General features: G+C 47.0%; 2 protein-coding genes across 2 annotated transcripts in view; one reads left to right on the top strand and one right to left on the bottom strand.

Moving 5' to 3' along the window:
- Positions 1-13,010, top strand: part of LOC306832016 (uncharacterized protein) — a gene marked incomplete at both ends in the record, with an annotated part of 36,493 nt that overhangs the window by 4,795 nt on the left and 18,688 nt on the right. Inside the window, 9 exons of the mRNA XM_079356377.1 lie at positions 1-56; positions 1,848-1,885; positions 2,692-2,738; positions 3,422-3,573; positions 6,276-6,434; positions 6,943-7,001; positions 9,818-9,838; positions 12,126-12,310; positions 12,423-12,478. The exon at positions 1-56 is cut by the window's left edge and continues 111 nt beyond it. Coding sequence (XP_079212503.1) covers positions 1-56; positions 1,848-1,885; positions 2,692-2,738; positions 3,422-3,573; positions 6,276-6,434; positions 6,943-7,001; positions 9,818-9,838; positions 12,126-12,310; positions 12,423-12,478 — 773 coding nt within the window. The remainder of the gene's footprint in view (positions 57-1,847; positions 1,886-2,691; positions 2,739-3,421; positions 3,574-6,275; positions 6,435-6,942; positions 7,002-9,817; positions 9,839-12,125; positions 12,311-12,422; positions 12,479-13,010) is intronic.
- LOC306824784 (tripartite motif-containing protein 16-like) overlaps positions 1-13,010 on the bottom strand; it is a 103,020-nt gene that overhangs the window by 79,261 nt on the left and 10,749 nt on the right. The gene's annotated exons all lie outside the window — the stretch shown is intronic.

Raw genomic sequence — 13,010 nt, 5'->3', positions numbered from 1 at the left:
CCGACCTCGCCACAAACTTCAGCAGCTCCGAGGAGCACATGAGCATGATCAACCGGGTAAGTGTGTGTGTGTGTGTGTGTGTGTGTGTGTGTGTGTGTGTGTGTGTGTGTTTGGGGGGGGGGGGGGGGGGTTCCCCGCAGGTTCTTTAGTTCCTACAGGACGCCGGTTCGAGTAAGTGCTCTCCCAGCACACAAAGTACTCTGAGTGACGTAAGTGCACCGTGATAGGTCGAACACAAGGGCCAATCCAGGAACACCTACCGCCATTTTTTTTTTTTTTTAAACTACCCACAGTGAACGTCTGTAAAAGCTCCTGAAGTCACAAAAAGAAACGTGTCAGTGACGTTACTCCAGCAACGGTTTACCTTTTTGTGACCTTTAGTGACCCCTGAACAAGAGTCACCTGTGTTGATGAAGGTCTAGCACCAAGGTCGGTGCCAGTAAATGTTAGCTTGTGAGTTGGAGTCAGCGTGCAGGAGCTGAGCTGACTCAGGTTCTGTAGATCTCAGGAAGCTCAGAAAGTGTCATTGAGCCAAAAGCACCTGAACACATCACGAACGTTTACACGTCGTTGTTTTCGTGTTTTCGAAGGGATTTGCTGGAACTTGTGAAACGGGTGACCTTGGGAAACAGAGAGCGCCCCCTCCAAACGGTTGGGCGTGCGGCGTTGTGTTGTTTTTGTTGGCCGGCTCTCGTGTTTGAATTCCAGAGTAAACATGCAAACATGTCGCCGTGAGGACGTTAATCCTGCCAGAGATCCTCACTCAAACATCCTCACGCCGTGCCCAACACCGCCCGACTCATCCTCCAATTCAGCTCGCCGCTCCTGTGAGGATGGACAAATGTTGTCTTATTGTGCCGTCTTTTAACGTCCCTCACTGTCAGATTATGTGACTGTGTGTGAACGACAGTGAGGCTGCTGCTCCGGCGTGCTGCTAGCTGCTCGCCACAGAGACAGACATGTACAAAGCCCCCCACAGGAAGTGGGACCACAGCTGAAGCTAATTATACGTAGCACTGAGAAAGTGACATCTGGTACTTTCACACTTTATGTTCTTTCTGCTTCATGAACCAATGAGCAGCTTCCATAGGAATGAACAGGTCCATAAAGCCACGCCCACTTTTACGTGTACATTTTAAAGTATCTCAGGCTCAGGTGTCGGGGTCGCACGTCGCTACAGACGGAGCCGTTCGCACCGTGTGATTAAGCTAATTGCGAGAATTCTCAGCGCTCTACTTTTCCCGCTAGCAAGCTAGTTAGCATTAGCGCCCACTTTGGGACGCCACTTGTTCGTGTTCCACGGCGTGCAGCGCTCTGATCAGCTGTCTTACATGACTGCACCTAATGTCAAGTAATGTTTGACGATCAGTATTTCTGGATCAGTTAATTAACCCAAAAAGACGAAACACATTTGTTTTATCTTGAGGATGAACGTGTCGAACATTTGAAGTTATGAAGTAAATTATGCTTTTCTGTACCAAAAAACCTCCGGGTGTGTGTGTGTGTGTGTGTGTGTGTGTGGGGGGGGGGGGGTTGGGGGGGGGGTGTGAGCTGAATCGTCCAATTTGGCTGAACTGACCGTCTAAAAAGAAAAAGAGAGGAGAGATTTCTTTTCTCATTAAAGTCTGCGCTCATTTCTCCAAGATACCGCGCGCACTTAATGAGTTTTACAGCCTGAAGAGTTCTTCAACTTACTCAAGACTCGAAGGCCCGACCCACAACGAGCGAGCGGGTGAATTTAAACATCGAGCAGTGAGCGCTGCCGACACACGACGGCGTTCTCTCAGAGAGGACCATGGCGTGCTCAAACGTCCACGTTAACGACCTGTTTGTGTTTTCATCCACAGAGGCTGAGCCGGAGGAGAGACGGGAAGCTGCCGTCACGGTGCGACTCCACACACACACACACACACACACACACACACACACACACACACACACACACACACACACACACACACACACACACACACACACACACACACACACACACACACACACACACACACACACACACACACACACACACACACACACACACACACACACACACACACACACACACACACACACTGTGACCTAGCCCGACATGTTTAACCACATCCCAGCTGCTCCTCACAGAAAGCATGCGTTCCTTTCCAGGACATCTGAAAACACCAACATCATGTTTTCAAATGATTCCTCTCCGGCATTACTTAACATTTCAAGATGTCATCATTTGAATAAGTTGAATCATTTGCACAGTCTGCTGATGAATCGGAGGATTAACAAGACACATTAGCATTTCCTCCTCATAATTAAATGTCAGTTAGACGTCAGTCGTCTCGTAAGTGATGACACTCTTCAGCGTTGTTTTTTTTTGTTTTCTGGATAAATTTCTCTCAAATAGAAAGATGAAGTCTGAGACGTGAGGGAGCAGCGAGTACACCCGAGCCCTTCCAGAGAGGGGGCGTGGTCAGACACAGCTCATTTACATATTTAAAGCTACAGACACAGAAACAGCCTGTTCTGAGCAGGGCTGAAATAGAGGGGTTTATAGACATGATCAAATACAGGATCAGAGTGGATTTACAACAACACACTTCACACACATGATGAAGACGAGCGAGGACACTGATTTCACCTGAAGAAGAGGAGGAGGTCATGTGACCTTTAAAGACTAATTCTTCCTTTGCTTCCTTTCTTCTGCAGAGGAGTTTTGTTCCCAGCGGTGACTCAGAAGACTCCTGAGATAGCAGGTACGAAAAAACCGAGATGAGTCCGACACAATCATCACACCACAGAGCTACAGATACAGTTGGCGTCTCTTCAGAGTTGGGCGCGAAGCTGTTGAAATATGTGCGAAGCAGAAAGCTGCGTTAGCAAAAACGTGGGATGTATTTCACTGGGCCTTTTTTTTAACAATCCTGATCCCCTGGAACAGTCTCGCACGGTTTGGATGGCGTTAAAAGTGAGCCGCGCTGCCGACTACAGACAGACACTGGGTTTGGATTTTGGATCTCGCCGAGCTCGTCCTCCCGTCTCTCCTTCGCCACGCTGTGCGTCGGTAGAGTCGATTGTAAAACTTTAGATTTTGATTGCAGTGACAAAGGGCACACAGCCACCCTTCAGCATCGTCTCCAGGGGTGTCGGGTTTGGGCGTTGTTTGACCGGTTCATTTGACATCGTTTTCTGCAGTGCACGAGCAAACCTCCTCTTCCTCGTGTTTTAAATCTCTCGGCTTCTTTCTGTATCTTAAACAATCTGAGAAGATTCAGTCTGATCCGGACTTGTGTGTGTGCAGGGGTTCATCTTACAGCCTGTAAAGCTATGTTCACATATCTTTACTTTAAAATTAACAGTTGGGTTTACTTCTGTATTTTACAACATTGTTTTTCTGTTTACATGTTTTTGCTGTCATGATTTAATGTTTTTTTTACAGGGTCTCCCAAAACCACTCAGATGGTGACTCCAGCTGCAGAGACCGAAGCCACGACTGCAGCCCCCACCAGCACCGGCGTCCTCCCCCGCCCTGTGAGTGCCTCTCCGAGCCCCGGCCCCGACCAGAGCCAGCCGGCCCGGGAGGTCAAAGAGGTGACCGACCACTTCCTGCCTTTTTAACTCTCAGCATTTATCTTTAAGCAGGCAGCGGCTCAACGAGCTTTTAGACAGGAGCTTCCTCGCCGGGCTGCAAATGTCACACTCAAGTACGAGCACTTGTCCTCCTCAAATTAAACATCAGGAGGAGTTAAACTGTCGGTCGCATTGAAACAGAGCCGAGCAATTTAACGCTGCTCCACCTGTCTTACTTCATACCTATCACACACACACACACACACACACACACACACACACACACACACACACACACGGGTGTTTTCTAATGGCGGCTAAGAGAGAGATCTGTGGCGTTCAGTCCTGCACCTCGGGGTGCTCGGCCTCTGACTGAACGTGCGCGTGCAGGGGTTCAGCGTGGAGTCTGCACGATTTCTCACAATGGATTTCAGTTAACTTGTATTTTTTTTTGCAAACTCAGCACATTTTGGCAGACCTTGCATACTGTTTTTGTGTGTGTGTGCAGTTTAGTCGTTGTTAGAAGATTTTAAATGGTTGAAAAAAAACCTCCTTAATCATCGGACTGGACTGGAACCAGTAAAAGAGCTGGTGACAGCCAAGTCACCTCTGTGAAGTGTCTTCATACGTGTCCCAGATGTCGGCGATGCAGGGAGGAAATGGTTAAATTTGTTGGGTTTCTTGGATTGAAGTGAAGTTATAGACTAATGATTCACACCGGTTGGTTACAGTTTTGCTGCGTAGCTTCCTCCTGGTGATGCAGAGCTTTGATTTGATTGGATTGTCGCCCGGGTGTTTGTGTAACTACCTGTTTTCCGCGTTAGCCGTGATAAGTGGCTAACGCTGGTTTGTGAAGCAGTCAGGACCAAACGGGACTAAAACAACATCACCTGCTTAGTGAAGGGATTACGCTCAAGACTTTCAGTGTTGGCGGCGGCAGGCGTTGATGGAGTCATTGTGTTTATGATTCAGACGTTTTTTTATGAATGAAAATCTCGGGGACTCTTTTCAGGGCGTGTTTTTGTATTTGAGCACAAACGTCAAATTGGATGAAAGGAGAGAAAGAGAAGAAAAAAGTTCATGTGCAAATTCGTACACGTTTCAAATTGTGAATGTTCAGCCCTGAACCTTGACCTCCGGGTGTTCCTTGGACTCCCGGTGATTTTTTTTTGGTCTCTCAGTTACTCACCGTCTCACCTGTCAAGCTTTGATTTGATTGGATCGTCGCCCAGGTGTTTGTGTAACAGCCTGATTTCTCTGGGAGCCTTCAATAAGCCTAGTTAGTGTTCACATGTGTTTAAATACGTTAAGCTGTCTCTATTCACAGATTGTCTTTAATGCAGGATGCTGGCAGACTGGATGTTCTTATGTAACCACTGCAAGCTTTAAAGGAAGACGTCTTAGGTGTTGACACGTTCCTTTGTTACAAGTTGAATAGAGACGCTGTCGACAGCCAGTCGCAGTTTCAGCCTTTTTTTTCTTTGTCGTCTCTGATTGGAGAGAATATCTTTAAATTTGCATGATCATGTCTATAAACCCCTCTATTTCAGCCCTGCTCAGAACAGGCTGTTTCTGTGTCTGTAGCTTTAAATATGTAAATGAGCTGTGTCTGACCACGCCCCCTCTCTGGAAGGGCTCGGGTGTACTCGCTGCTTTCTGGCTCCATGTCCTATTGTTTACGGTGAGAAGGCAGACTCAGAGGGCAGAACAAACACCTAGCTGTGGGAGTGTCACCCACCTGGGGGAGGGGCTACTGCCCTTTGTGATGTCATGAAGGGAACATCTTAGAGGAATCTTAGAGGAGTTAGAGGAACATGGAGGAGGGGAGTTTACAGAATATGAGACCTTTAATTTCCCTCTTGTACTCACTTGTGGTATGTAACCTGTCGAGAGCAAAAGAAACATTTTCATGCAATGTGTTCTTTCAAATATTTTTCATTAAAACAACAACTTGCCTATCGGTGGATTACTGACCTAGAGCTACTTCCCTGTTCTTAGCAGGAAGCTTATTAAGCCCACTGAGATAGATGAAACCCGGTGTTTCCAAACTCTGGAAAACTAACTCTGCAAAAAGTCCTGGAAAAGTGCAAACAAACACAAACAGCTCCCCAGTTCTAGTAATTAATGCAACGAGACTTCCAGCTCAGACGGATGTGTGACCTTGCACACGCAGGACGGGCTCTCTGCACAGCCACAGGAGTTTACCTGCTGCAGGTAACGAGGATCTGTGCTGTAAAGTTCAGTCCAGGCTGAGTGTGTGTGTGTGTGTGTGTGTGTGTGTGTGTGTGTGTGTGTGTGTTTCCCAGCAGCAGATGGCTGCAGCAGAGCAGCGTGTCGTTCCACTGTCGTCTAACCTGATGATTCGGTTCGCTCTACAGGTGACCAGCCTTACCTGAGCTCTCACATTGAACCCGTCTCTAATGTTCCGAATGTTAAAATGTTATTTAGTTTAAAAAATAACACAAAGGATTGAGAAGGGCAGAATTCACTCCATAGAAATGTGACTGATTTCATGTGTGTTTGGGACCAAAGTGAGCCTTTGCTCTTGTTGGTGGGGTCGTGGTGGCAGCAGGCGCAGTAAGTCCACCCCAGCCCCCCTCAGTGACCTTCATCCAGCTCCTCCTGCTGGATTCTGTGATGCAACCAGGAGGTGAAATCTGTGCGGGGACAACCTTGTTCCCTCTCCCGTGTCTCCTGGATGCTGACTGTGTTTTGTGTTGAAGGACTCGGAGCTTCCTAACCTCCTCCCCGAGAGCCTGACGGAGCACATTGTGGACTTCAGCATCGATCTGGTGGACCCGGGTTACAGAGAGCTGCTCGACGACCCTGAAGACACAGAATCCCCTCAGTACATCGACCTGGTTCACCACCTGCAGGACCAGGTGTGTGTGTGTGTTTTTCACTTGTGTGATTTGGTGTGGACTTCATTTGTGCACAGTTTCAAGGACAAACTCTTATTCCACTTTGTCTTCATGCTAAACTTAACGCTGTGATGCAGTCAGTACCTCGGTGTCTCCTCTCACCGAGAGAGACTCATGTGAAGAAACTGAGCGCTTCACTTTCCTTCCCTCATGGGAGAGACGCGTCGGGAGCATCCTTTAAGGTCGCTCACGTTTCTCAGCAGGATGTTCTCTGATGGCGCCCGTAAAGACGATTACGTCATAAGAACGTCCAGGTGCTTAAATGTCCCAAAGATAGACATCCATGAGGGATGCCCATCCATGCAGTCCTCCTTTTATACCTGCACGCTGGAGTCCTGCCAGGCTATTAACAAGCTCCTGTTTGTCGCCGAGCGGTTAATTACATCGGGCGCCGCAGAGGGAGGGTGATGATGAGCGGCGTCCTGACTGACGGCCCAGCTATTAAAAAGTGCTCTCCTCTTCCTTTCAGATGCTGCCTGTTTTTGACAAACTGCTGGGATTTAAAGGCCTCCGTGTGCAGCGGATCAGGTGAGTCCCGAGCCGCACACATATTAAAAAAAGGGAAGTTTGACGGAGCAGGAGAGAGCGAGCGACCCAGCCACCAAAAAAAAAAAAAAAAACGTAATCTAATCTCCAGTGTGGCCACGACGGCGGCGGTGGCGGGCGACGACAGCGAGACATTCCACTGAGGCTGGATGATTTCATTAAATTTCAAATGAGCGGATCGTTTGGCACAGACAGACATTTGAGGAGATAAGAGGCTGCTGCACGCCGATGTTTGCCGCTGCGACTAACGAGACAGAAGAGACGAGCGCAGATTTGTTTTTTGTCATTCTGCAGAATAATAATAATTAAAGTAATCACACCTTTTAGACTTTCATGGCGCTTTCCTACTCAAAAGATGCTCGACAAGACAAAACAAAGGCGAAGTAATGTCAGAGGAGGAGGATCGCTCGATGGCGGAGGGCGATGTCGAAGAGGGGAGTCTTTAGGGGGGAGAGGGAGTCGCTGATGTTTTTTAGGAGTGACCTCCTGAGGGGTGGGAGAAGAACCGATGGGGGGGGGATGAAGTATGAGAGTATGATCTGCTGACATTCACAATATTAAAAACCACCAAAAGTAAAGACCATTTGGGGACAGGGAGCGATCCTTAATCAGACAGCTGAAGACTCTGTACATGGGGTGCTCGACCTTCCCACTAGGCCACCCAGCAATCCTGTAGTAGGTTTCGTTTTTTTTTTTTCTTCTAAAAAAAGGAAAATTATTGTTTGAACTTCATTAATTGTATTTATAAAGAGAGTAGTTAAATTATTTTACCAAACAAATTTAAAAACACAGCAGCAGTGACAGGTCTTCAGGTCACGTCGACGGATCGACTGTCAGAAGTGACAGCCGACCTGTGACAGATCATCACCGCCACGAGTCACTCTGCAGACCAGACACTGACAGATTGCAGCGCTGTCACTCACTCCTGACACACACACACATCAACACGCTCACTTTCATGCAGTCTTAGGATGATGAATGTGGGAGCTTTTCCCTCTGACAGAGACATGCTGAGTTTACGTCTTTACAAGGAGTCAAAGCTTGAATTTCCCTCGGGATCAATAAAGTATCTATCTATCTATCTAGTCTGCTTAACAACGACGTCAGGACAAATCCTAATTTTCATTTGTATGAGGTGGATTTTTACACCATGGAAGCAAAACTAAGAGTCTAAGGAACCCAATATTTAAATGTGTTTTTTAATTACGAACGATTGAATTGAAGATCTGATGTTTCCTTTAAAGGAGCAGTCTGCAAAGAGCTTAATGTCGGATCACAGAGGAAGAGAACTTTATCATCTCGCTCTCTACACAGCTCACTGATTGGACCTTTGTGCTTCGCCAACTTGGGGACCTGTACTTATTGTGGTGTTTATATTTTACCCAGTAAACATTTGACTTCTTCTTCTGCGGCTGAGATGATTCATCTATATGATAAACTGCAGCGTTTCAGCAGCAGAGCCTCATAAATCACACAGTTAGATATGAAAACCAGAGCACCTGAGTCGACCTCGCTGTGAGTGGAACTGAAATAGAAACATGAATCATCGCCTCTTACAACTCGCAGTTATTTGACAACAATCAGATGTTGTGTATTTTATTTCATATTTGATTTGTTTGATCATTTTGATGTTGACTTAAACGTTTCGGGTTGTTTGTTCTGATGTAGTTTTGTGTTTTTTTTTAAAAGGAAGAATGTTCCACATCATTAAATCATAACTCCAGTTTCTCTCTCTCTGTGTGAATGTGTGTGTGAGTCCTGACTGTCTCCAGTGAGGGAGAAGCTGGAGTCCTGCTGGCTGTGTTGTTGTCAGAGCTGTGTTTACATGGCTCCTCCCCTTGTGTATAAAAGCTGTTTTAGTGAAGAAGAAGAAGAACATACTCACTGATTATTGGATGAAGAGTTTTTAAATCATTCTGTGTCAGTTTACATGAAGCTACCAGCTAACAGAGCGCTAACATTAGCATGCTAACACAACAACGCAGGACACAGGTGATTAAAGCTACCAACTAACTAAAGAGCGCTAACATTATCATGCTAACACTACAATGCAGGACACAGGTGATTGATGCTAACCAGTGAACTAATGAGCGCTAACATTAGCATGCTAACAACAATGCAGGACACAGGTGATTGAAGCTACCAGCTAACTAAAGAGCGCTAACATTAGCATGCTAACACAACAATCCAGGACACAGGGGATTGAAGCTACCAGCTAACTAAAGAGCGCTAAAATTGGCATGCTAACGCTACAGTGCAGGACACAGGTGATTGAAGCTACCAGCTAACTAAAGAGCGCTAACAATAGCATGCTGACATAAGTGTTTGGGGGAGTGGAGGTGTGTCTCTGGAGGAGGGTGGAGGCTTCAGTAGTAGGAGGCGTGGCCTAACAGCAGTTTGTTTTGGTTATATGTTGGAGCTCCAGGGCGACATCTACTGGTTCAAAAAGTCACACATGCGTCCTTTTGTACTTCATCTCGTGTTTTGTGTCTGACTCACATTTGAACATGTTTTTGGACGAATGTTCTGTCTTTGATTTGTTGGTGACTCAAAGCTCCACACAGTCAACATAAAGCCGTTTTAATGGTTCATTTCTTTTCAGATCGGTCGTGATATTTTATGACTCCAAATCGATCTTTCTGCCTCTTCAGGCCAACAAAATGTTCATGGTTTTGGTTTTGGTGCGAAAGTGGAAGCGACACGTCTCGGTGCTCCTCCTCACCCTGTTGGAAGTCTGCTCTCTGTCACAGTTTTCATTTCCAGTTCTTACATCTTCTTTTTCTCTCCCCCAACGCCAGCGAGACCCCGGACACTGACGGGTAAGTGACACACACAGATTAAACATTTCCCCCCCCCTCCCCGTGTGTTTGTGCAGCCTCCTGCCAGTGTGCAGCTCAACGCTTGTTTGGCTCTAAATCAGGTGCAGAAAAGGAAAAGGGGAGGGTTGTTTAAGCTGCCCAGACGAGTCTAACAAAGCAGCAAACACTCGACTGCTGAGAATCAGAAGATGTTCTTCCACTCGTTAAAGTTTACGCGAGGCGTGTTGTGCCGATAGTTTCTCCAAAGTTTGTCACAGCGCTCGCTCTTCCCTCTCGTTATCAGAGGAGGCAGGTGAGCGATGAGACAGGAAGCCGTGTGGATACAGTAATTGTCGAGCTGCTCCCCCCCCCTGGTTAATTTGCGTTCCCCTGCGGTGTCTGGCGCTGTCACAGCCAATAACACGGAGACGAAGACTCAGCGGGAGCTCGTCCTCTAATCTCATGAAGAATTCACAGCTCCCCCTCCCTGCTTTTTGTCTGCCAGGCTCACAAGACGAGGAGAAACCACACATAATGTGTCTGATTCTGGGACGACACGTCTCTTTACTGGCTTCATACTTTTACCCCGAAGTTATTCACACTCTCACCCAAAGGAACGTCGACTTTTCAATGCAAGACGTGCCTGATCTATTTCTTTTGAGTGAATTAATTTGACTGAAGTCTGAGAAGCTTCACGGCCAGTCAGTCATTCAGTAGCTTAAATAATGGCTGATTTGGAGCTTGCTTGCTGCGACGTATTTGTCTCTTTGTGGTTGTTTTGTGGCCTGGCACCATGAAATATTAAACGATATTTTAAAACCGTGAGAGCCGACGCAAGACGACAAATCATGACAGAAGGACAGATCAGTTCTTGTAGTGTGCGGCGAGGAACTCAGCATCCCACACACTAACAAGGAGAGACCCCACCCTGAACAAACATCCTCTTTACGAGTAAACAAACCTAGTGCTCAAGCTAAGTGTGGCTAACTGTTAGCTCGTACATCCAAAACATTTTGGTCCAGCTTCCTCGTCGGTTGTGATTGTGGTTTGTTTTACAGGACACACTGTAGAAACACAAGGCTACCGTCTCCGTGCTCTCATCAACCTGCTGCTGATAGAAACAGATTCTCATTAGAGCGTCGTGTGGAGGACGTCTGCCACCTCTGCCTCTTTATTTCCTGTCAGACAGGGAAAGTCTCCCGCTGTGAGGCGCATGTGTGAATGACCAGGTCAAGAGAATCTCCGGAGCAGTCCTCCTGAAGTGATCAGACGTGAAACTCTCCGCTGTTAATGAAAGGACGTCGAAACCAGCCGAAGAGAGCTGCTCCGTACATCAGACAAAGACATCTCAGAAGCCACATGAAAAGGACTAAATGTTAACGCTGTGTTTGTTTGTGCTCAGGCGTGTGGTTGAGCTGCTTCAGGAAAACAGTGAAAGGCACATTCCTCTTTTTCTTGAAACTTTAAAAAGACTTTCATTACACGCGAGCTGCACCCACGCGCCTCCATCACAGCGAACATCAGAACAGAGCACAAGCTCCTCTCAGATGCTGGGTGATGACACGATTTGCAACAGGTGTGCTGTTTATATATTCAGCGTCGGGGCAAGGCTGCAGACGCAGACAGCTAGATGTTCTCCGGCTTGCATGTGTGGCGTTCAGTTCCTTTAAAAAGAGGAGGCTCAGCTTGTGTTCACAGACACGCTCAGGTCCTCTGCACACAGAGAGCTGTCTGAGTTTGGAACAAAGTGATGCGGTGTACGACTGCCTCTGAAACCTAATGAAGGAGAGCTTTTTGTTTGGCAGGCGCTTCGAACAAAGGAGGCGAAAGTTGCATCGTTGTTATTCCAATCAGAGGCACATCTGTGCAAATCAGCTCATTTTCTGCCATTTGACACGAGCTGCTCAGAATATGTAAGAAGTTTCCAGGCCTTTTATTTACTTTAATTGACGATAGAGATGTCTGACTTTTAAGTAAGCACCACACAACTTGTTTCCTTACATCGTTTGGCACGTGCTGTGTGTTTGAACTGAGCTCGGCCTCTTTGCCTTTTTAAGCTGTGAGTCCAAACCCCCGTTAATCCGGAGTCATTGAGAGTTATTAACATTTCCATTATTCCTGACACTGACAAATTAGACCCTTTGTGTTGAATATCACCAATGCAAAAGAAGCTGTAGATGAGATTTTCACCATCCAAAAGCACAGTGTGCTTCTCTCTGCAGAAGGTCGGCTGTAGATTAATAAATCAATACAGGTGGGCGGAAGAAGGAGAGTCATCAAACTCACAGAGAAAATATCTCCTTTTCAGGCTCGGAGGAATCACAGTGCACTACTCTCTGCTCTTTGAGAACAACATCCCTAAAATCAGCTCTGAGACGGGGACCGACGCTCCGGACTCCTCGGGCAGCTCGGGCTTCAGGGAGATGGTCAGCAAGGCTTTACGTGAGGACGCCTCGCTGCCGATCGACCTGGATTCACTCAGCTTTGAACGAGGTACAGTGTTGAAGTCCCCAGCTGTTTGTTGTACCAAACTGGTGGGAATGTTTTAGTGTTTTATCCAACCTGCTCGTAAAAAGTCCTTTATTAGTTCTCCTTTATTTTACAGAGGATATTCTCCTTCCAGCGCTGACGTCAACCTCTTCAATTAATCTACCAGAAGAGGTGAGCGGTTTCCTAAATGTTGAGTGAAGGACTGACAGATATAAAAGCCATTTAGATAGTAGAAATGAAGTTGAGCACAATAAATTTGAAGGCAGGGTCGGTCATTTCCTTCAGATCTGCTTTTACAGATGTTGGTTGAAATTGTCTTTAGGTCCTGATAGAAATGAATAACTCCTGTTCTCTGAAAAAGGAACAAAGTAAATCCATCATCTGTATCAGTTTGTAAGTCTGTAAAAACTTCAACCAATGTCTGCCACGAGGTACCAATCTGATGAACCAATCACAGGCCTCCCTGTCTCCCTGCTCTCTGATGAACCAATCACAGGCCTCCCTGTCTCCCTGCTCTCTGATGAACCAATCACAGCCTCCCTGTCTCCCTGCTCTCTGATGGCTTTAGAGGGAGCACAGAGGGGAGGGGGCGTGGCTCTGAAGGGAGCACAGGGAGGAGGGGGTGTGGCTTTAGAAGGAGCACAGGGGGGAGGGGGCGTGGCTTTAGAAGGAGCACAGAGGGGAGGGGTTGGGTGCAGACGGA

This window comes from Symphodus melops (assembly GCF_947650265.1).
Source record: "Symphodus melops genome assembly, chromosome: 1".
In the NCBI taxonomy this organism is placed as follows: Eukaryota; Metazoa; Chordata; class Actinopteri; order Labriformes; family Labridae; genus Symphodus; species Symphodus melops.
Note: the sequence above shows the minus strand (reverse complement) of the source record. Positions and strands in the feature narration are given on the sequence as shown.